General features: G+C 38.9%; 2 protein-coding genes across 6 annotated transcripts in view; one reads left to right on the plus strand and one right to left on the minus strand.

The window, feature by feature from the left end:
- GLT8D2 (glycosyltransferase 8 domain containing 2) overlaps positions 1–5157 on the minus strand; it is an 18704-nt gene extending 13547 nt beyond the window's left edge. Inside the window, exons 1-3 of one of the 3 annotated variants that reach the window (XM_074539279.1) lie at positions 4709–5157; positions 3360–3532; positions 1593–1869 (exon numbers count right to left, since the gene is read on the minus strand). The gene's annotated coding sequence lies outside the window, so the exon portion shown is untranslated. Of the gene's footprint in view, positions 1–203; positions 324–1592; positions 1870–3359 lie in introns of all 3 variants that reach the window. The other 2 variants (XM_074539278.1, XM_026797813.2) reach the window with 2 other exon arrangements.
- Positions 5158–5180: 23 nt separating this feature from the next.
- On the plus strand, positions 5181–24243 carry HCFC2 (host cell factor C2). 3 transcript variants are annotated; one of them, XM_014272559.3, is made up of 16 exons: positions 5181–5346; positions 7094–7242; positions 7625–7785; positions 8825–9033; positions 9552–9636; positions 10703–10806; positions 11390–11578; positions 12674–12859; positions 13284–13387; positions 14346–14544; positions 15488–15688; positions 16864–16934; positions 18159–18296; positions 19601–19786; positions 20180–20465; positions 21287–24243. In XM_014272559.3, the coding sequence occupies exons 1-16, from the start codon at positions 5181–5183 to the stop codon at positions 21310–21312; spliced, it is 2460 nt and encodes an 819-aa protein (XP_014128034.2). In that variant the 3' UTR covers positions 21313–24243. The 3 variants fall into 3 exon arrangements, with proteins under 3 accessions (XP_014128034.2, XP_014128033.2, XP_014128035.1); XM_014272558.3 differs by having other exon boundaries at positions 20180–24243; XM_014272560.3 differs by having other exon boundaries at positions 14346–14505; positions 20180–24243.
- The last annotated feature ends 326 nt before the right edge of the window (positions 24244–24569 follow it).

Below are 24569 nucleotides of genomic sequence, written 5' to 3' on the forward strand. Positions count from 1 at the left end.
ATACTGTGCAAAGAAGTATTAAAACATGCACCAATGCAATTTATAAATACATTTATCTCTGATTTCACCTCCAACATAGTAACTACAGCAAATACTAATGTCTTGCTGGAGTATGCATTCCCAAACATATGGGAACCTTATACCAGGGCAGTGTCTTCAAGACCCTCAAAAATTTCAGAGCAATAGTGCAAATATTTTCTTACAGCTGTATTCTTCCAGTGGGTGTAGTAGGCTTGTATTTATGCACATTTTGTGATGCTGAACAAAATGAGATAGCCTTCCCTAAAACTGTGCTTCTAGTCCAGGCCTGAGAGCAGCCATGTCTGAGAAGACAGAACATAACCCCTAAAGTACAGGATTATGAGAAATACAACATTCGATTGAATTCTGGACCCAAAACTACTGTTTATGAAAGAAAACACAAAGCACATAACCAAAACAACAACCACCAACAGTAAAAAACAGCACCAGAAGTTGGATGGGAGAGAAAAATCCATCTGTGTAATCCAACCTTTACACTACGTAGGGATAGAACAAAAAACAATTTTACCTGCTTCCACACCTACAGATATGGACACATTACCACACAGATTAAGATATAAGATCGGTTCTGTGCACACACAAAAGTGAAGTTTATTCCAGCTCCTTGACAAATCAGACAGAACAGCAAGAATTCTTGAAATCTGAGTCACAAAGCTGACCACCTCCCATTGGTTAGTGCTCAACTTCAGGCAATATTAAATTAGTCTTTACTTTGACCAACAAGTTAAATGACAACAACAATAACAAATATATATATATGAAATTTAAGATGTGGCATTGTCTACAAACCATTTATATTCAAATTTATTTAAGTCAACTAATGGCTAAATCGCAGTGAGAAAGGAGTACTCCGGAAGTTCTTCCACATCTGCACTACTTATCTACATTCCAGGAGACCATTCTCTTCATGTGGCATTAATTTACACAGAGGAAATCAAGCTTATCTGTCAGAAAAAAACACAGCTGAGAAAGCCTTTCTCTCATGCATTACACAGAAGTATTACTTTCTTTTACACTTAAAAACTTTACACATTTAGGTAAGCAGAGGGACAACAGAACCTGCTATGCTCTTGGACTAATTTTCTAACCCCACTTTAGCTGATCACAATCTTCCCCTGATTTCCACGGAGCTACCTTTGAATTACCATTTGTAACAGTAGCTACAAATAATCCTGATGATCACTACAAGATGAAAGGAGCACAGCCACAGTTTCATGTTATCTCCAGAAACTATTAAATCCACATAAACTGAACCATGTTTTAAACTTTAAAATCCAAAGACAGACTCTCACACAAGTCTGAATTCTACAACTACAGCATTCCTACGCCCCTGAAACACCAATTGATTACCTACTGATTTTTAAGGAAAGAGAGGTATATTTGTTCCCCTGCAAATATTTACTCATTTACGGTAGACATTATTTCCTGGAACCTGGCAGTCCCTAACTCAGCTGCCAAATCCTATAACAAAGCAAGGGGCTGCAGAAGGGAAAGCTCAAAAAACAGTGACATTACTGATCAGATATTTCCTGCTTAATTAGTCTTTTTACCTCTTCAAAGCAGCACAGTATTTGGGACTCTTCTCTCCTGAAGCGCTGTGGAGTTATTTACTTGGATCCTAGATAGCCCACAGCCATAAGCACTCTTGCCAAAGCGTCCTCGACCACCATCCTCCTTTGAAGTCACCCACACGAGGGCCTTACAGGGCAAAGTAACAGTTTTATAATTTGATTCCTTTTTCAAACTCTTCAAAGTTTACTTTGGAGTTGTGCTGGTTTTCTTTCCTTTCTCTGCTGCTGAGGAATAAGGCAGAGTCCAGACGCTGTACTGGAAGAATGAGAGCACATAAACCACTTCCAGATGTGCAGAATGATGATACAGCCCCAGATCTGGCAAACTTGCCTCCGAAATTCAGCTAGCAGATTGCAAACAAATCCCATAAGACAAAAAGCTTTAAAGGGGTGGGGGAAAGAGTAGGAAACAAACCCTTCCAGAAGTCACTTCCAAAATCTAGCTGCAAGTTATGCTTTTAGTCATTATTTATGGTAAATGTGAACAGGCAACTAGTGTGCCAGATCCAGACTATAGCATGCTGAAGTCTAACAGAAAGCCAAATGTGGTGGTATGTTTTATGAGTTCTATAGTTATTCCAATTGCAACAGTTAGTAGTTCAATGTTAATTAAGAAAAATGGTTTGATCCTTGTACCCCCATTTTATCCCCTCATAATGGTTTTTCCCAAGTTGTTTGCCCCTGAATTTTCCTGCCGCTTAGTTGGCCCTCAACATGCCTGATCCTTGCTCCTCCCTTCCTTCCCTCGTATGGACCTGTCAACCCAAGTTGTGCTATCCCCTTCCCTTGTCCATTGTTGTAGTGTGTTTTTATACTTTGTAATACTTCGAAGTAGTTCTGGTTTTGTATCCCCATATTTTTCCCAAATGGTTTATTCCAGATTGTATCCCACTCCCTATACCTGTGTAATCCCTCTTCCTTGCGGAGATCATCCCCAAATCCCAACCCTGGCTGTCAATCACTCAGCATCCCATCCCCTCCATCTAGAAGCTTCAGTCCAGAACATCGAGCGATTAGCCAGATGCTAGGGGTCAGTCCCCCAAGCCTAGCCCCATTCGCTGTCCTAAATGTCTATCCCCCAATATCCATTCCTTAGGGTCACTTAGTGGTTAGTAAAATGTTATCTACTTTCGGTTTCCTACTCCAGTTAAATGTAACCTTGCACATCTCCCGGGGCTCTCGGCAGGAGGCCCCCTAAGGTGCAGGAGCTCCCCAGAGCCCCTGAATAAAACCTTGGATTAACCCCTGCTAACAGTCGGCCCTTTATCTTCTACCGATGTCTCTAGTGTCTCTTCTGCTGCAAAGGCAACTAGCCTAGGTGCCCTCAGTACCTAGGGGGCACAGGAGAGTGTCTCCCTGCTGTCGGCCGTGTCGGAACTGCCCCCCTGGTGTCTGCCGACTCAGAACTGGCAGAGGGTTCTGAGAGGCTCCCAGAGGAACAGAGACAGTCCATCAACCTAGATCCACCCTTTTTGTTCCCGAATGTTCAATGTCAATTACGCTGGTTCTAACAGTTGATTTGTCCTAGAGGCTTCTCCCCTCTCCCATGTTAATCCCATTGATCTTGTTGATCCCATGCTCCTCCCCAAGTGTTCTCCCATTGGTTAGGTGATGCCCCACCCCCTAAAGTAGCCTCCTTTAAAAACCCTGGCCAGACCACTCTTCCCTTGTCACTCATTTTTGACCCATTCTGTGAATAAAGCTTCATTGGACTGCATACCAGTGTCCTCTCCTTCGTCTCTTTACCTTGGGATCCTAGTGGTGTCCTGTTGCAGTGTCACCCACGCTGCTACACCCACTGCCACCTGAAAGGCCTTGGTAGAAGCTCAGGGGCAGCCTCTCTTGTGTGTCCCTCTGGTCACAGGGAGCTTGCTAGCCGGCATTCCAAAGCTCCGTGACCGCAGGACAGCCACAGCCAACTGTTGGCAGAGTTCTTGAGAGTTAAAAGCTAAGGGAAACTTGCAAAAGTCAACTCTAAACATGCATTTTGACTTGAATAATCTCATTTCCTAATCTTTTAGCATTTAATCCACAGGTTTGATTTAGATTCAAAAGGCTCTTGGATCAAGGTAATCAGCACATGGTGATATCCTGTCTCCTAAACTCTTCTGGAATGCTTTTGAAGTTTTCTTTCTACAGCACTTCTTTTATTTGAATTCTGTCCCTCTCTTCTAGGAATGAACTTTCTAAATGATAAACCACTGTTTTGTAACAAGACTTTCATGACAACTGAAAGGAATAACAACAAACATCTTCAACTCTAAACTATTTTTTGTATTTTTACCATGAGGCAGTGCCAGATTTATGAGTAGTAGTCAATAAAGTTCTTAATAATCTTAACTGTTTTAAATGACAATTACTCCATTTGCAGAAGCCAAAATGTGGGATTTCAATGATGTGCCTCAAACATGCCCGAACTGTATTATCTGTGTCTGATTTTGCACAGGACTCTATCTTCTGCTTGAGCAAAAATTAAATGAAGAGTTATACATACAGATATATGCTTAGTGCAGATGGCCACAACAATTAGTGTTTTGTTGTGCTATTTAAGTTGTATTAAGCTCATGTTCACCAAAATCCACCCATGTTTTTTTCACATTCCCTTCCATTTCTATGTGAATCTGAACAGATCTAAGCAGCACGCAGTCATGTGAGCCTGCAGAACTGGGACTGGCTGCTTCACCTGGCAGAACAGTCGGGATTGCTGGCAATGCAGTAACACCTTCACAGAATCACAGAATCAGGTTGGAAAACCATTCTGAAACCATCAAGTCCAAACAATAACCAATCACCACCTTATCAACAAGACCATGGCAGTAAGAGCCACATCCAGTTCTTCCTTAAACACCTCCACCACATCCCTGGGCAGCCAATTCTAATGTCTAATCACTCTTTCCATGAGGAAATTCCTCCTAATGTCCAACCTCAATTACACATCTCAGCATCATCATTTACCGTGTAGAACTGAACAATGGGAAGAGACTTTTAGCATCAGATACACCTTCTTTGGATTCCCCTCAGCATCATACATTTATATTCTCACTAAACACTCCCCTCACACAGGACAGAGCAGCTTCTCTCCTGTAGAACGAGACCTTCGAATTCACTTAGATCACCCGCTGCCAGCTGTAGAACCAAAACCTCGGTTGCTAGTCTCAACCTTCGGTGTTTGAACTCATTTCTTTCTCGCCGCACACCTCGCAAGCAGCAGCATTGCCTCGCCTACCACAAGCCAGTTAAAAATAAATTAAAAAAAGGAGAACGTTTCTGAGGGCTTGGCGGCAGAGGGGGTGCCCCAAGCAGAGGAGTCCACGCCGCCCCTGCGGTGTCCGAGCGCCCCTCGGGCGCCGTACGCCGCAGGCATGGGGCCCCAATACAGGGCACCCGCCGGAGCACAGCCGGGCCCGGAGGCGCCGCAGGAGCGGAGGGGGCCGTGCCGAGTCGGGGCCGGCGCCGCGGCGGAGGCGGCCGCGGGGCGGGACACGGACCCGCCACCCTCACGTCAGCACTCCCCCTTCCCCGGCGGGCTGCCCTGGCCGCGCAGTGCGTTGTGGGAGCGGCTGTGAGATGGCGGCGGCCGCCGCCGGGCTGAGCTGGAGGCGGGTGTCCTCCTTCACGGGGCCGGTGCCACGCTCCCGCCACGGGCACCGCGCGGTCGCCATCCGAGAGTTGCTCATTATCTTCGGCGGTGGCAACGAGGGCATCGCCGACGAGCTGCACGTCTACAACACGGGTGCGCGGGGCGGGGCCCGGCCACGGGGGAGACAGCGGCGGGGCTGTCCCGTCTGCGACGGCCGGTGGCACCGGGCTCCGCACGGCGCCGGGGATCCCCCCCAGGCCTCCCGCCCTCCCCCGGCACTGCCCGCGGGGGCCGTGGCTGAGGGGGCGGCGGGCGGGCTGAGGAACTGCCCAGAGCCGAAATGGCGGGGAAAATATGCCTGGGCCAGGGGTCTTCCGTGGGGTAGTGCTGCGCCCTGGCTGGTGCTGCGGGGTTGGTTCTCCTTGCTGGGGAAAAGCGACCGGGAGAATCGCGGCTGCTCTGCTGTCCCCGACCGTCGCGCAGGGATGTGGAGCCTCTTCCCTGGCAGGTCGCGGCTGAATGGCGGCAGGCGGGATTAGTCCCTACGAGTGTCCGGATCCCCCCCTCCTTCCCTCTGGTGGCGGCAGCTCACGAGAGCCGAATGCCCTGGAATGGGAATCTTGTTTGGAAAACTGTACGTGTTGACAGCGGGAACAGGCAAACAGGAAGCTGCCCAAGACCGATTTTATTTGTGAAAGATCAGATGCCCAAATAGTTACTGTACTGAATGCTGGATGAGGCTGGAAAACTTGTGTGTAATTTCAGGGCTTAGGCCGAGACGGGGGAGTTTAGTGACTGATCTGTGCTTCTCAGTCAGACAGTGTTGGCTGCTTGAGGTTTTTCCAGGCCGATTTTTCCGGATATCTTCAAGATCTACTATGCTTGAATCAGATTTCTGATGGGAGAACGAAAAAAATCTCTTAACCTTTCTGTTCTGACAAGTAATCCAAAGAAAACTCTTAACATAGTTATGCCATCAGAACAGAGGTTCTGACTAGTGCCTTTTCAGTGAGTCTTATAATGACTTGGTTTTTTTCTTCCCAGACTTGCTGCTTAAGGTGTTTCCCCTTAGCAGCAGTGACAAAAAGCATCATGACTTAGTTGCTCCAGTTTCTGGATGAGTGCTTGGCCGCAACTGACCTTTTTTATTCTGGGGTTAAGATGCAGGGTTATGACCTGAACTACCCGAGTGTGGGATATCATCCTTGGCCCTTGCTGTGCATGTGATGATTTTTGAGGAGCTGGCACACACTGAGACCATCTTAATCCCCTGCAGCAACGTTCACTGGAAGCTTCTAATTTCCTTCTTCTCCTCTTCATGCTCGTAAAATGTGTAGGAAAAAGAAGACATTGTCCCCTGTAATTCTTAAATTTCAGAACAGTTTAGGCACCACTTTGCTGCTGCTGGATCAGTTCCTTTTTCTCGACTCTGTGCCTCTCCTCTCCCACTCTGTGGATATTAAAATGAGTCTCAGAACAGTGTAATTAGTTTTTGAATAGGGCTATTAAGTCCAGGCACAGTGCCATGCTGCTGTAGCTCTAATAATTCTGTTTCTAGAGCTAGCTCCCTCTGAGTTAGTGTGGTTATCTCTTTTGTGTGGAACTGCACTTGTGTTCCTCATTAGCCTCTATTCTTGGCAAGTGACTGACTTAATTACTGTGACCTCATGGGCTCATTCATATACTGGGTAACACTGGTTTGATAGAGGTCTTTGCTTTTCTTGTCATCAAAAAAAAAAAGAATTAATTTAAAACTTAGTGTGAAGCAAATAACCGTAGTTGTCTGCAGATAAAAGGTAATTCTTTAGAAAGCAGAGGTGTTTAAAAATACATGTTTCAGTGTTGGAAATGTTTTTCTAATATATTTTTCTGGATTTTGGCTTTTTATTTCCTACAATAGTTACGAATCAATGGTTCCTTCCTGCTGTTAGGGGAGATATTCCTCCAGGCTGTGCAGCACATGGATTTGTTTGTGATGGTACCAGAATACTAGTTTTTGGAGGAATGGTTGAATATGGAAGATATAGCAATGATTTATATGAATTGCAGGTAGGAAATGTATGATTATGTTTTGATTTTCAGGACTACTATATTTATCTGTTTATGAAGAAACACATTTTATTTTACCAACTGCAGAAGAAAGTTAGATGATCTTTGCTTTTCAGAAGATTTTTTCCATCTTAAGAATCTAAAGTTTATTCTAAATAACTTTGAAATAGAGACTTTCATCTAGTCTAAATTAAGTGTAATACATTCAATATTTTATTAAGGTTAGCTCTTACATATCCTTTTTAATGAATGTCCTAAGAAAAGCTCAGCATTCCCTTAAAAATAATTCAGAAAATATATAAGTGTTAATATTATATGAATTCTATCCCTTATGACAGACTATCAATGATATTGTTTTAAAATAATTTTTTTTGTCTTCAAGGCAAGTCGATGGCTCTGGAAAAAAGTAAAACCTCAAGCTCCTTCAAATGGATCACCACCCTGTCCTCGGCTTGGCCACAGCTTTTCTTTGTATGGTAACAAGTGCTATTTATTTGGTGGCCTGGCAAATGAAAGTGAAGATTCAAATAATAATGTTCCAAGGTATGCTGATTTGTTTTTGAATTTAACGGCTTTAAAAACAAATTACTTGATTTAACAGCTTTGAAAAGGAACATTCTAGGCAGGCTATCCTGCACACCAAGTGCTCAAAGTTGGATTATTTGTGCAGTGAAGGGGTTACATGTGAAGAAGGTTAAGCATTCCTTTTGCTAATCCCACAATATGGAACACTGAGTGACAGCTTTGACACTTTTGTAGGGCAACCTGAGTAGGCTTTTGTATTTCTCCTGGTATTTTGGGTGATGTTTCTAAGAATGGCTTGTTTGTTAGAATTATCTCAATCAGCAGAGTCTCATGAGTCATCGGGGACTTAGATGGATGTTTCTTCTGTATTGCTGTGGAAAACAGTTATAAATTCATCTGGAATTTTTTTACTATAGCAGCTGAAGTTGCCATTATTGTAAGAAACTGTGCTAGAATGCTGAAGTTTTATATCGACATTCACCTGCAGCTCAGAGCACTTATATCCACTGAGCTGTAAACTGGCAATTTCAAGCACAGTAAACAAAAGGTATCTGGTGTGAATGCCAAGATTCAAAGACCATTATCTAAAAATAACTTGCTGATAGATTCAGCAACAAATGGCTAATTGTGTATTGGCCAGCCTGAAGACACAAGAAAACATCAGCTTCTCACCTTCATTGCTTTAAGAGTTGCAGAAATTTCTCTCTAATACCTCTTGTCATCATGTATTTCCCACTGCTTTGAGGTTTATTGTGTGTCCGTATGCAGCAATTTTTGCAATAAATGTTGTTTTCATGTTTCTTTTGTGTAATACAATGTATCAAATAAGAGAGCATGTTTTATCAGAGGCAACAAGTTATAACTGTTAAATTTTTTTTAAAATCCATTTTGAATTCAGATTTGGTACTGCCCACAACGCATCAAATATTTTGAGAGTTTAGAACTCTGCACCCTCCCAAGACAGAAGTTTGTAATACCTGGAAGCAGTCAGGGTTTAAAGTGCACTTGTTGTCATGCTTATAAGTGAGTTTTTCATACTTTGACAATAATACTCTAGATATTTAAATGATTTCTATGAACTGGAGCTGCAACATGGGTCTGGTGTGGTCGGCTGGAGTATTCCTGTGACCAAAGGAATCTTGCCATCTCCCCGAGAATCTCATACAGCCATAGTGTACTGCAGAAAAGATGTGGGAAGCCCAAAGATGTATATTTTTGGAGGCATGTGTGGCTGTCGGCTTAATGATCTCTGGGAACTTGACATAGGTGAGTTGGTTTGCCAGCAGAAGTCAGTGCTTACTGGCTGAGGGGAAAAAATACAGTATAGAATGGTTAATGGCAGGCTGTGGTGCAGATATTATTGAGACTGACACCATAGTGTTAACCTTTTGTAATATTTGGAATTAAATAGATTGTTTGCATATATTATCCTCACTAATTATGAGTACTACATGACACAGATACCATAGTCTTTAAAACACTCTAAAGAAGCCAAGTTGAATAACCATAATGAAACCATAATTTATGTTTTTGATAAACACTTAGTTTGTCAGTATTTCCCGTGTTTTGTTAAAAAGAAGTTCCAAGTGCTTGTTATTGCACCCTTTTTCTAAAAGTAGCCATTTTAAAAAGGTGAAATTTAGCTTTGCTGAGTATTAGAGGTAGGTTTCCTCCTAAAATCCAGGTAGTGAAATATGTAGCAACAAGGTGTGTTTTTTTTGTTTTTTTTTTTTTTTTTTTTTTTTTTTTTTTTTTTTTTGCGAATTTTTTTCTCTTTCTTTTAGAAACCATGACCTGGTCAAGACCAGAAACCAAAGGGACAGTACCACTTCCTCGCAGTCTCCATACGGCCAATGTAATAGGAAACAAGTATGTCTGTTGTTAAAAGCTCAACTCTAGAAAGGTATACCTAGTAGGGGAATGATGATGCTTATCCACTACTGTATATTCAGTATAAACATCAGCCCTGTAGAGTAGTTTACTTCTGCTGTTTCAGTGCCATTATTAACTCAAGGGTAGAAGTCCATCAGTGTTTCCATCCAGCAGGACAATCTGCCCAAGCCACCAGCAGCTTTCTGGGCTTCTTGGAGCACCTGTGTGCATTCTGGGGCAGCCTCAGCTGGGCTTGAGCTCTGTCAGGAGTAAGCTGCAGTGCTGCTATGTGTGTGACACAGATTAGGTAGCTATACAAAAAAACTTCTCAAAGAGTAAAACTAGTTCCAGGCAAAACTATTCCCTGCTTCTTCTGCAGTCTGTCCCTCATTACTCTGCTTCTTGCCAATATGGTTTGTTTTGGCAGGTAGCATTAATAAAATGGATTTTAAAATGTGGGTTTCAGTGTGTTTTGTATCAATTTACAAGCTGGCATGAGGAGAAAGAGGCAAGGGAGTAAAGAAGTATGAAAGCTTTATATCTTCTGATCCAACAGCTTAGCTTTTTATTATTTACTTAAAATGTCAGTAGTTTGTAGCCTGCATTATATTTTTAAATTTTAATATCTGAATTATATAAAAATTTAATATTATGCCAGTCATCTTGTTTTAGCCTGACTTACTGAGGGCTCTGCAGTAAAGGATTGTAGAAATTCTGTTGTACGTGTGGTATTTTTGGAGAGCCTTCGAAGTTTGATGGTTGGCTAAACCTTCCAGTATTGACTGCTGTTTCTAATAAGTTTTTTGAGAAGTTTCTGGGACTTTTTTGTGTGGTTGCATTTTTCAATCAGTCAGCTTACTCAGAAATTTCAGGAGGTAGATGTCCGCCTCAGTACTTCATAAAGACAGTAGATACAAATAAAATTTGCTGTGAACAAGAACTGTGACACACTGGAAATTTTCCTTTTTGTTCTAGTTTGAAAGAGCCCATGCAACACATCTAGCTGTTAATTGGTGTTTCTTTTCTTTTCTTTTTCCCTCTTCCCTCTTTTTCTGTATTTCAGAATGTATGTTTTTGGTGGATGGGTTCCACAGTCAGCAGGAGGTGAAATTTCTGCTCCTGATGGTGAATGGAAATGCACCGGTTCTTTTTCTTATCTTAATTTGGGTTAGTGTTTCTTTCTTTCTGGAACTGGGTATTTTGAATTAATATTTTCTTAACAGAGTAGAGTAACTATTTTGAAGACATTGATAAATGTTGAGGATGCATAGTTGTAATCCTGGCTGACTAAAAAAGCTGCCAGTTTTTTGCACATTACTTGAAAATAAATATTTTAATTATTATTTTTCTTTGAAGATTTAGCAGGTTTGCTTTTTCAAATCTTTGTTAATACAACTTTAATGCTAAGTAATGTAAATATTCCTTCATTTATAGAAGAACACAGGAGACCGATTCTGAAATGAAGTTTTTCTAAGCATGTTAGTACTATCCCTGAATTCTCAATTTCTGATCTGTTTGCCTGAGAGAGATAACCAGAGGTCAGAATTCAGCCTGTATGAATTGATTTTATCTTGCACAATAATTGGCAAGTGACCATCTCTTCATAATATTTCCATTTTAAATGCAGCTATCTATAAAAAAGAGAGGTGATTTATTTTCATTTTTTTCTGAGCAGTTAAGTGTGTTAACATCTTTATTTCTTGTTTTGGAGATCATCTAGAAACTAAATGCTTTGAGTTTCATTTACTAGATACCACAGAATGGATAGGTCTGATCTCAGATTGCCAGGAGGACAAAAGTAACTTGTTACCAGGGCCAAGAGCAGGACACTGTGCTGTAGCTGTTGGCACTCGTCTGTATATCTGGAGTGGTAGAGATGGTTACAGAAAAGCTTGGAACAATCAAGTTTGCTGCAAAGATCTTTGGTACCTTGATACTGGTGAGTCAGAAATAAATAAGAGACTTGTACTATGTTGTGTGTTTTATTAACATATGGAAAGCTTGCATGACTGATGAGCAGACTTGAAGAGTATTTACATTTTAAAAATGGTTTTTAAATCATGCTTTACTGCTGGTTGTTTGAAGGCTATTACTTAAACCAAAAAAAAAAAATAGGAAGGCTTGTTTAAAGCCTCTGAAAGAAATTTGTGCTAAATTCTGCACTGCATGCCACAGTCAGTTGATACAAGATGCTAAAGGCTGTTTTGCCTAAACTCAGGGTTCCTGGCCTCTTTTTAGTGATCTTTTCTGCTACTACTTACTTTTTTCACCAAATCCCATCTCTTGGGATCATTGCTGCTGCTTCCTCATCTCTCGGACTGCAAAAAGATACTCTTCAATCTAAGAAAGGACCAAATTGATCCTGGGGATGAAAGGAATTCTGGAGACTTATCATTCATTAGTAGCTGCATTGATAGTAGGACACTGAGTTGGGAGAGAGGGAATTAGAATAGAACTTTTTTTTTCCTGTTTCATTTTTCCCTCAGAAAATGAAAAATAGCGGGGAAGGGGTGCACTTAGGACTGCAGCCTGGTCAGGCATAGAGGCACGTGAGAGGAGCAAGCCATGGGCTAGTCATGTCCATGTTTCAGCCTGTGCAGAAGAAGTTAAAGCTCACTTCAGCAACACAGAGCAAGCAAAAAGGAAGAGGAATAATTTGTGAATTAGAGGAATATGTAAAGCTTTAGGAGCCAAAGAGCTACCTGCAGCGTTTCAGGAAAGCACAAGGATCTGCTCTCTCTGTAATCCCTACAGTGATGTAGCTACAACTTAAAGGCCTACTGGCAGCAGAAGAACCATTAAAAACAAAACATAAAAACTGGAGCATTTTTGAACACTTTGAAAAGACACTTTGTAATTCTCTGTCTTGACTTGCCCCCTTTGGCAGTGGTTTCTTGTTGAGTATATGTTCGTATATATTGTACATCAGTGAAAAAGGAGCGACTGATTTTACTTGCAATATGCAGCTATTTAATGAACTGGTAGGGGAAGGCAATTTCTAACATGCCATCTGTGTTTTATTGGTTTCCTGTAGAGAGACCTCTAGCACCATCACAGGTACAGCTGATCAGAGCTACAACCAACTCTTTTCAATTGAAGTGGGATGAAGTACCTACAGTTGAAGGATATCTTCTTCAATTACATGCTGACTCACCAGTGCCACTGGTGGCTGGAACTCCTGGTACTGGCGCTCCTGAGACATCAGTGCTGAGTTCACAAGGTAGCAGTCAGATGCCATTACACTAATGCTTGTGCACAGGTGGACTGGAGGGTTGCATAAGTAATAAATATGAGTTTTGTTTTTTAAAGAACCATTCTATGAGAGAGAGACCCTGTTTCTTTGGTTATTCTACAAATGCCTGCATCATAATTATGGCAAACTCCCCTTTAACTTGTTTCTGTTGGTTTTGGCCAGCTATCTGAATTATGAAGATATTTTTAGAATGCTAGGCACAAGTTGAGAAAGGAAACAGTGAGGAAGGGATTATATCTGACTATTTAGCCATACAGTTTCATTTCAGACTTACAATAAAGTTTTCCTTCAGGCAACTTTGGCCTCTCTTTTTCTTACTGAAATAGGTTAAAACAATCATAATATTAAGTTTTGCAGAACTGATGGGAATTTGCTTTTGTTTACCTGCAAGGTGGCTGTTCTCTTCATCAGAGTCTGCAATCAGTGCCTAGCATCCCTTATGCAGAAATGAAGGTGGATCATCCCAGCCAAACAAATAATCTCATTCCTAATAATGTAAGTGTAAGCTGAAAAATGCTTCAGTGTCAAAACAGTGTGATAAGGTAGTGAACTGCCAAAATGTTTCTCAGTTTCAAAACTTCCTGCATACTTTTTAGGTCTTAGAAGAGAAAAAAAAAGCAAATAAAAAAATAGAAAGACACCTGCTGAAGTAGTTGTCTGTTTTCTTACATACTTCTTGCTTTTATGATTGAGATACAATCTTTCAAGACCTCTTCTTGTTAATGCAGAAGAGAATTGCAACTATATTGTCTTCCACAGTGCCAACTGTAAGTCTGACTCCAATAGGAATACTATTCATTCTCAGAATGCTGGTGACATTATGTGGGAAACAAAAAGAATAAGGCATATTCCTGCTTTGTTAGTCTAGTTTAGTTTTATGCTAGTCTGCTTATTTGTAAGTTCCTACAGCAAGTTAAATCCAGTTATTATCTGTGGTGTGCAGTTGTACGTGTTCCTCTGTTCTGCCAATTTAACAGAAATAGTGAGGACAAACTCTGGCTAAAGGATCTCGTTTCTTAGTTGTGTAAAGTCTGAGATCTGTATGGGATCCATAATGTATTCCTGGAGAAAACATACGTAGAAATACCATAAATTTCACTAAGAGTAGAAATATCTCAAGTGCATGTCAGGAAAGCGAAGGTTGAAAGCCTAATTGTGATTTTCCCCATTGCCCAAAGTCCCTCCAGTAGACTAAATATACACAGCAATGAAATGCCATGTAATGATAAAATTTACTGTGAGTGTTCCAAGTCAACTCAGTGTTTGAGTCTTTGTTTTATAATGACTAAGATAAAGATTGAGAGATTGATTTCTTGGTCTAATTTAAAGTACTAGAAGGAATTATTGGAGGAGTTTATATTGTTGTTTATGAGCAAGCATTTTCATGCCATGTTTGCAATTGAAATCTCTGAACTTTGGATTGTAACATTAACAAATGTGTTGTTTTGGTTAGGTCCGAGTTGCCCTTTCATCCAGTTCAAAAGTAGAAGGAAAAGAAAAGGTTGCAGCACCTGAAAACAAGGTTACACAGGAGACTATGAAAAACCACACAGATGCTACAGGATTCAAAGAATTAAATGCCCCTTCTCTTTTGCCTGTTTGTACTTCTTCAAGTAAGATCACTATAGGAAAAAAAATAGAGGAAAAAAAAAGTGAGAGTTAAAATTAATCTCAAAAACATAAAATAAGACTGTTTCTGTCTTGTAGTTTAAAATTATTTAAAGAGTCCTTTGTAGTTTAAGAAACCCAACTTGTGTTAGTTATTACTGAACGTATTTTTAGAAGATACAAAGAAAATTGAAATCTTAACTTGTTTGAAGTGTTGCAAGGTACGGGAAATTCTCAGTATATTCATTGTTATGATGGACAATCTCTCTAAACATAAATAGCCATTTTTAGTATCAAGTAAAAAGGGACAGACGACATTTTACAACATTATGGTGATAGTAACTCCAAACTCCAACACTGTGTCTGTCTCTTAGCTATTGGCTGATGTAAAATTTCAGGCAATGTAGAGACAAGCATGTTTCTCTCTGACTGTAGAGGAAGTAAAAGATCGCAAGGCTCTGATTTATGCATGTCATTGAAGTACCTTAAGTTCAGCGTAGTGAATCCGGGCTTAATCACCTGATCTGTTTATATTTGATCTCAATGTATTTTATAGGTAGTTGGATTTTTATTTTCTTCACAGTGTAATTTAATTAAATGAGGAAGTGTTGGTTCTTATTGCTAAGTGAGAAACAGACTTCTACAGGGGTTAATCTTAAATTGATTTTTAGAAATCTGTGATACTGATTTGTGTGGATGCTTTATTTTAGTAGGGTTTTTTCCCCTAATTAATTTTTTTGTGACCAAATACATAAAAAACAGCAAACTTAAAATAACTGTTAATATACACCTGTTTATGACTGTGGAGACAGACTCCTGTTAATTTATAAACCTAAAGGAAGCATTAGCAATCAATATAATCAGATCTGTTCTAACCTAATTCTGAGCTAAACTCAGGCTTTATATGAAAATAAATCCATTAGATCAAGTTGAGATTTGGTGTGTTATCAATATTGAATTCTTGCTAATATTTTCTTCTTTTTTAAGGTGCTCAGACATCACCAAATGTAGCTGAATTACATGACTTGGACAAACAAAGTGTAAATCCTGATTCTTCTGTAACGAGTACTATCTCCAGCACACAAACTATGGTAACCCCGCAGGCTGTTAAAACTGAGTCATCAAGTACAAATGGGGCAGTTGTTAAAGATGAAACTTCACTAACAACATTCAATTCAAAATCTGAAGGTTTGAAATGTGTTTCACATACTGTATTTTGAGCCATATATTTCTAAGGCCGTCAGAGTTCCTATAGTGTGGTGGGATTCCTGTCTTGAGTAGTACCTGGGATGTAGATAGGGCTTTGGGCATTGAAGACCTTGTGCAGCCTGGATTTATACATCTTTTAATATCAGGATTTTCCTTCTATGCATTTGTAAATCACCCTGTTTCCTATAAGTGACAAATCTTCATTTATGCAGAGGTCCACTTTCTAAATATCAGTGGTAGCCTGTTTTGCTGCTTATTGCACATTTATTTTTATTCAGTGCTTGTCTGTTTAGTCAGCAAAAGAGTAAAATGGTAACCTTGGATGATTTTGACTTTAAGCAACTGACCTCTGTAATAAATGTGGCCAGCTCACTGCTGGTCTAATGTGCTGGCCTCTTCACAGGCTGCTGGAAATAACCAAAATAAGCAGCAATGCAGAACATAAACGGGTAGTTTTTCAAGTTTTGTTTTTGACAAATATCCACAGGCAGTGTTTGTTATTGTTTTGAGCGTTAACCAAAGAACTGTATTCTCATATTGATGTGTGATTTTTACCAAGCAGTATTGTGTTTTAAGACCAGAACCCAGGAACACAAGTATAGAATACTAACACTCTCATGTGTTACTCATGTGCTTAATCTTTTTTTTTTTCTTTAAAGATTCCATTTTAAATTTAATGAATGCTCTGCTCCCATTTGTTAAGGTTGTTTACAGTTTAACTGCTTATGTTCAGAATTCAAACTGTATCGATGTCAGAAAAAATGCAATCAAATTAAGAATTCACACTTAGACTATTCATACAATGTCCCCAGAATGTGCCTCAATCTGGTATTTAGATTATTTGTTCACAAATATGTTATATTGATTTCATAATGCTGTCACTTTTTAGGATTTTCTGAGTCCTGCCTTCTGTTTGTGTTATCTGTAGCAGCCTCCAGTGCCAGACTTTCAGAATTGTTCTGAATTTGATAGAATTTGATAGAAGCCAGAATTAGTTTGTGTTATAAATAGAACTGCATGTGAAAAAAGTCTGAGACATTCTTGTGCAACAAATATTTGTAAATGGCTTTTGAGGTCAACTTTCATACTCTGTGGGTTTTGTATTAAATTTTTTCTATTGCTTATGTTTTTAAGATTTCATGTTTTGTTTTTAGCTGCTGAAACTGCTTATGTCACGCCTTCAACAAGGGTCAGTACTGGACAGACAAATGATTCACACTCTTCTGTAAGTGTGAAAAAGTATTATCAAATTGCTTTACCTATTGTTCTGTTGATTAGTTGTAAGGGCTCTTCTGTTTTCCTTTAATTATATTTTTGAAAGAAAAGCAGTGTTTATTTTGAGCTTGGAGTGAATAATACGGGGGTAAAGTTTTCTGTTGTAAAACTAATTGCATTGTGTGGGTTAGATGTGAATCTAAGTAACAGTTGTGTAGTTGGGAGGAGATCCAAGTGCATGTTTCAGCTGTGGAATCATTTTCATCAACTGGCACAGTGGAATGGTCTCTGCTGCATGATGTGCAAATATAAAAAGTTTTCCTGAATTTAGAATGAAGTTAAATTATTAAATCAGACTAGTGTTAGCTGCTGATTCTATAGATTTGAAACGTAACTGAACTGACATCTTGATGTTTTTCCCTAGAGGAGATGGGGACTGACTATGCAAGCTGTAAATACTGCCTGAAAAAGTAAATGCTTCCTATTTCACCTGCTTACAACTTAATACACACCCAAGGTGCTACTGTTGCCACCAAAAGCAAGGAACTAAGGATGGGGAGAAGCAGCTGCTGCCAAAGGGTGGCGTGCTTTTGCCAAGAGCAAAAGCTCTTTGCCAAGAGCTGCAGCTCCTGCCCCATTTCCATGCTTAGCAGGATCTGTGCCTGGCACCTGACTATGCAAGTGCTCTCCCTGGTGCCTGGAGACCAGCAAGAAAGCCAGTTTGTCTTACTGGGTCAGTCAGGAGCAGTTTGCATGCCCTCCATCCCCACAGCCCCATGCCACAGCAGAAGGCTGTTCTCAGCTGCAGGCGAGTTCCACAGTGCCTGAGAACGAGCATGTGTGGGGCTGAGCTACAGCTGAGCCCTAGGGGGAGCTGCTGATGTTGGACCACCTTGGGAAACTTCTTGACCTCTGAAAGTCAAGATCTTCTCTCAACTAGATGCTGCTACAGACACCTAGTTCAACAGATTTAACCTTCTTCCCTGCCCCATTCAGAATATCAGATGCGACATCCCAGCTGTTACTTTTTAAATGACAGACTGTGTCTGAGTAAATGTATAAGAACCAGTTGGTTTTGCAGAGTATTTTAATAATACATGCATATTGATTTGAAGTATAGGAAAGTAATACTGCAATAAAAGGGGGTTGTCTCTTACATATACTAGAGGCTTGACATTTTTTTCCATGGCATTGAAGTGTGGGTAATCTACATGATGTGTTCTTCAAATACCAGAGAGCTCCCCAGAGGCTGCCAGCACCGGTGAAAACCAGGGACCGCCGGTGGTATGATGTGGGAATTTTTAAGAACAACAGTGCTGTGGTGAGCCAGTTCTACTTGCTGCCGGAGGAAACACTGAACATCAATAGCAAGGTAGCTGCTGCTTCTCTGATATAACTTGCATATACCTATTACAGAATTTGTTACTTATATAGTTCACAAAAAAAATGGGATTTTCTAATACTGCAGCAGAATCTGGTGCTTGTAGGAGTTGTATTTTATGACCAGTATTTCTTCATGTATTTTTCTCACCTTTTTTTACTATTTCCTAAACTAGATGAATTTCCTTTGTTATTTATGTATGATAATACAAAATATCTTATTTTGCTATTGCTTATTCTTTTTTTATTTCTTGCCTTAGAAAACGATTGTAAACTTATAAATTTTCAAGCCAGTGAAATTCTTAAAAGCTAAAACTCCCACAATTTCTTAATATGTTATTTCAGTCCAGCATTGAAATGTTTCAGTTTCTTCTCTATTCCCAGAATCTTTGCATAAAAATTTTAAAGACATTAGTAAGACATAGGCTAGACTGTTTAAAAAGAGTAGATCTGGAACTGTACTGGCTTTTCTATTAGATCTTTCTGACTTACTATTTGGTACATGTAAGTGGATACATGAAAATTATGAGTGTGAAACTCGAAAAAGTGTAACAGTTTTGACAGTAAAAGTGTAAATTAGTGATGTCCTCATTAACTAGAAACAAAAATTATGTCTTCTTGAGACAGAAACAAAAAAAACCTGAAGCCTTCCTTTGCAAGCACTTCACTATAAATATTCTATGTCTTAGTTTTAAAGAGCACAGTACATTATACAATGTTTACATTAATTGTAGTTCTTTTACATTATTCAGTAGGAAAATAGTTCCACTGTAAGGATCAGTGATGCATCAATGCATATTTTAATAATGGAAGTATGGTAGCACATAATGTTTCAGAAAGCTGTTTGTTACTAAGTTACTGGGTGTTTCCTTAAAACATTTTGATTACCTACACATTGTACTGCAGCTCCTAATGTTAGAAATAACTGCTTTTGAAGTAAAAATATTTTTTAGGACAGAAGATTATGTTAACTAAATCATAACTTTTGTAGTTGTAAATGCTACTTTGTTTTAACTTTCCTGAGTAAAAATAACCACAAGGCACAGTTTAATTTAAATGACTGAAAAAATGGGATATCATTTGGTCTAGACATGTAGTCTTACTTTGCATATTACATCAGCTGTTTTGATGTGAAATACTGTCAGTCAAAACCTTTTCTTAAATTCTGATGTAAGTACAGCAGTATTAAATAGATTTCAGTTTCAATTAAACTTTATTAATCTCAGTTTAACACTTTTTAGGCTAATTGTATTTATAATATTTTTAAAATTATCACAAATGTTGCTTTATTTTCAGATGGAAGGTGCAGATGTACCAGACTACAGATTACTAAAGAAACAAGATCTGTTTCCAGGCACAGTGTACAGATTCAGAGTTGCTGCAATTAATGGCTGTGGTGTCGGGCCTTTCAGTAAAATCAGTGAATTCAAGACGTGCATTCCAGGTTTTCCTGGAGCTCCTTCAACAGTCAAAATCACCAAGGTGAGAAATAGAGGTTATTCTGATTCTGGTTCTGATGTAGGAAATTCTCGTTGCCAGTGTAATCTCAGAGCTCTTAGTTATAGTTAGTTTTATTTTTAAGTTAAAATTGTCATACAGAATAGTGTCCAAAGCTTACTTAGTTAACTCTGCTCAATATTTCTTTAAGAAATTTGCTAAAAAGAATTCTTTTAAGAGCTAATTATAGTTTTCCCATGATTTTCTAGTGTTGGATCATTAAATCTATAGGGGCTTACCACACTTTTTAAAAAAAAGTCAAAAGACATCCTTATCTCCAGAGTGGTGGTGACATAATCTTTAGAATTTGGTGGTTTTTTGTATTGTTTAGATATTTACAGTTAGCTACATACTATCATATGTTTCTCTCTTCTTCAGAGTGTAGACTGTATTCATCTTTCTTGGGAGCCTCCTGTTTCACCCTCTGGAAATATTTTAGAATATTCTGCCTACTTAGCCATCCGTTCCACGCAACTACAGGAAAATCCAAGTCAACTTGTATTTATGAGGATATATTGTGGTCTTAAAACATCTTGCATAGTGACTGCTGCCCAGCTTTCCAATGCCCACGTGGATTACACCTCCCGGCCTGCCATAGTGTTCAGGATTTCAGCCAAGAATGAGAGAGGCTACGGCCCAGCCACACAGGTTCGGTGGCTCCAAGGTAAAGTCACTGTTACACACAGCATTTGAGTGGAGCAGGAGCTGTGCATTTCTTCCAGAACCAACGCAGCACTGCATGTGAACTGCTTGAAATGTTAGTTTGTTCCTTATGGGAGTTTTATGCAATTCTAGTTGTTGCTTCTGAATAATTCAGGGTTTTTTTCAGTCTTTTCACCTTCCTGAATGGAAAAAAAATTCCATCAGGTGATATCAGGTGCATTTTTGTGATGCATATACACTTTAAAATCTGTGTTAGAACCAGAAAAAGTTTTGTCATCTTGTCCCTGAGCTTGAATTTGTACAGGTTCATGATGATTTGGGGATGGGAATGGATCCACTGAAACTAAAATTAGTGTTAGCCTGGTCAGTTTTGGCCTGCCTTATAAGTAAGCCAATATGGGGTATCAAGTTTTGCCAGCTTCTCCTCCTGCTCCTTCCCGTTTCTGGATTAGCTTTGTTGGGAACTGGCTTTGCTCAGCAAGAGGTACTGTGGGCACAGAGGAAGGTAGGAAGGGCAGAGTGCCCATCCCCTTGGGCAGCAAGGAACTGTGGTAGGGGGGTAGCTGATCTCAGCTGCTGGACTGAGACCCACCTGTTGAATGCTCCACTGCTTGGTTTCTAATATGTGCTTTTCTAAGATGGGGAGTAACAATGAAGAAATTGTCTTCTGTGATGTTCAGTATTTCAGTGCTGTTTTAACACTTTATTTGGCAGGGGTTACCTATATCCTACAACTTTGAAATAGTGGCTGTTTGAAAATGTTTGAGTGTGTACACCATGTGAAATTATGAAACATTTAACAATGTCTCCTTTGCTTTGCAGATATGAAAACATCAGGCTCAAAGTAGAAATTACTTAATAAATCTCAATTTTCGAATGTAGTGTTTAATGTAACTCTTGTACTATTTGTAAATGCTACAAATATTTTATTTTTGCATTGTTTTTATCTTAAAAATATATAACCTTTTTTACGTTTGACACATCGATGTTGTAGAGCCTTGCTCAGGTATGAGTATCATACAGAAAATATATCCAAGATGGTGGGGTGGAGGATTGCTCTCTATCCAGCAGCTCTTTTTGGTAGTGATAAGTTAAAATGTAAAGAACACAGAGTTTCAAATCAAAAATTAATAAAAGAATTGGCACAAGTAGTAGTGTTTGAGGTTGAGTCCCCAGGATTGCTACAGATCTTGCATAGATAATTCATAAGATTTGGGCTATGAGCAAATTCTGTTTGGTTTCCATTCCCTATATCACATTCTTCATTCTGGTGCCTGAGTACAAGGCAAAAATTTCCAGATATTATATAGTAACTTAAAATGTGTAACTATTTTAATATATACTTTTTTTGTAAAGAAATGATTTTTTCTACTATTTGTAACAAATATCTTAGTCTTGAAAAATATCCCCTGAAAATTTAAAAGGAAAAAGATAAACTTATCCATTGCTCTTATTACAAAAAACATAAATTCATTGTAAATGCACTACTATTACTTAAAATTATCATTTTGTAGTTGTACAAATCTTAAACTTGTAAATACCAGTGTTTACAAGAGACCTTTCTGGTCTTGTATTAAAATATCCATGAGATTTATTATCTTTTTTTTTTTTTAATCCATATGCTTTGCTTTTAGCATATGCTTGCTTTTTGCACTAATAATAACTTACCTCATTCCTGTGTTAGTAATCACTTGTGTTGCTTCCATAATGTTTCTGTAAAACTTCAATCTGAAAATTTTAACCAAAGTTTGGAATACATGGTAAGCAATTTTGCACACATTATATGGCAACTTTCAACATATTTATTCCAGTTAATCTTCTTAAGTGCTTGTTTGCTTTACCAATATATTCTACCAATCAAGTTCAGTATCTCCCTTTTACTATGCATCTTTTACATTAACTAGCTAGCTGATAAAATCAACAAGCATTACTTCTAGGAATAGGTTCATCCATTCCTATGGGAAAAGAGAAAAATTGTTCACAGTAGTAAAATAAAGGTAAACATTTTAAATGCTATTTATGTATCTGTATATAAAACTATGTTTACCAAAGTGTAGAGGCTGAGTTGGACAACGTCACTAGGTGAATAGATTGAGGCACCTAAATAAGATTTATTTAAAAATAAAATCTAAATTATTTACTGTGCAATGAAGTTTATACTTTGCACTTTAATTTTGCCCCAAATGCCAAAAGATTATACATCAAAGTAGAATTTCTTGCCTCTTCCAGTAAAATTTGTCTTAAGAACATTTGTAAAGATATAAACTAAAATCAATGATGTGCCTGGTTTGGTGGGAAAAGTATCACTAAAATAGTAAAGATTTAGCAGCTCAAGTCTCCCAGAGGAGATTTAACAGCCAAGTGTTGGCTGCCCTGAGAATCAGGGTTATAACGAAGTGCTGGTACAGCCTTAAGTTATCGCAATGCATCACATGCTCCAATAGCATCAAGAAAGTGCTAGGGACCATAAATAGCTATAATAGTGTTAATTGTGGCACAGGAGTAACACACGTGGTTTGACTCCAGAGAAGAATCATGTTTTTATGACAATGACACATATCCCAGTTTCACTTTAAACAGTGTTTATAGTATGAATGTATAGGACTTTTCCTGAAGTTAACTGGCTTTAAGATATTTGTGTTTTAATGGCCCATTTCGTCAGGTAGGATCTCACTACCAATACTGTCTGATAACAAAAGTACCATACAAATGAACTGTCTACTAGAAGAATAGAACTTGGATTTTCTTATTAGTACTGTGAAAGAAGCCTTTAGAGAAAATACTTGTGGCTTTGATTTTGTTGGTTGATAGCGGTGATTGTAGAGTTGTTATTTAAGAATAAAACCTGTTGGGTGTGTCTGGGTGGAGTTTTTTGCACTTGGTTTCACATGCTTTGCACAATTTCTTTTTTCAGTGGGTGTGTTATGACTACCAAAGGGTAAAACTGTGGCGTTTTCAATGAAAGTATAATTTCCTTGTGAGTGTGCTTTCTTCAGCTGACTTGACATAAGATGTCACTTTTTTTTTTTTGTCCAAGTTGGGTAACGTTGAATAGTGATCATATGCAACTCTTCAGTTGCTTACACTTTTACTTTAAACTGAAATTGTGGTACACACTGTAAAATACACTTTTTGGTCTGTTTTTAGAACTGTATTTATAATGTCTAAATCCCACCTGTTTGCCTATCAGCTAGTATCAGACAAGTATTGATTGTTTGATTTTAAAGTTTAGAAGACTGTTGACACCAGCTCTTTGAGACTCTGTGTTATCCATTTATTTCAAATACTGCTAAAGGACATGCAACAGAAGCTGAAATCTAGCAGATTACTATATCCGTATTGTAGAAATGTCTAGGTTTACTGAACTTCTTAGGGAGGTTGTGACTGTGTAAGCATAGAACAGTTGTGCCAGTTCATAGAACAGTTGTGCCAGTTATGGCAGGCACTGCTACAATTTCATCTTCAGAATGTTCTTGTGAAAGTGGAAATGAAGTGAACAATAACTTACACTTTGTGTTTTCAAAGTAATTATAGCAATATATTTTGAATGTAGTTTGGAGTAGAGCACATGATCTTGCCATAAACTCTGAAGATGTAGTAAGTATTACTGTTGTTATCTGATTATTTCAGGATAGCGAATTTGATGTGAACTTAATCTTACAGTCTGTTACTTCATGACCTCTACAAGGAAATTGACATTTTGTACAATACAAGTTGATTAGTCTTATTTTGAAGCATTGTTTGTTCTTTGTAATAAAGTGGTTGTCCTGTCAAACACATTGTTAATACTGAAGTGTGTGTGTTTTTTCAGAGGTGTATGTGTACAAACTTGGAATTTCTGATGCAGAGAGTCAATTTCTCAAACTGGGGAAGAGGGTTTAATGATAAGCACTGTCATAGTACTATTACTCTTCCATAAATACTATCTCCTAAGTTAATTCTTGGTTACCTCATGAGCCTTTCCCTAGTTGAGGTCTCCAGTATCCCTGTCCCACCTTCTACAGTTGCTGTACACTCACCATTACTTTACTCCCATGCCTTTGTGCCTTGCAGGCTGTGGCCTCTGAACTGAAATTCTGACATTACTTCCCCTGTCTATACAGGG

The sequence above is a fragment of the Zonotrichia albicollis genome, chromosome 4 (genome assembly GCF_047830755.1).
Source record: "Zonotrichia albicollis isolate bZonAlb1 chromosome 4, bZonAlb1.hap1, whole genome shotgun sequence".
In the NCBI taxonomy this organism is placed as follows: domain Eukaryota; kingdom Metazoa; phylum Chordata; class Aves; order Passeriformes; family Passerellidae; genus Zonotrichia; species Zonotrichia albicollis.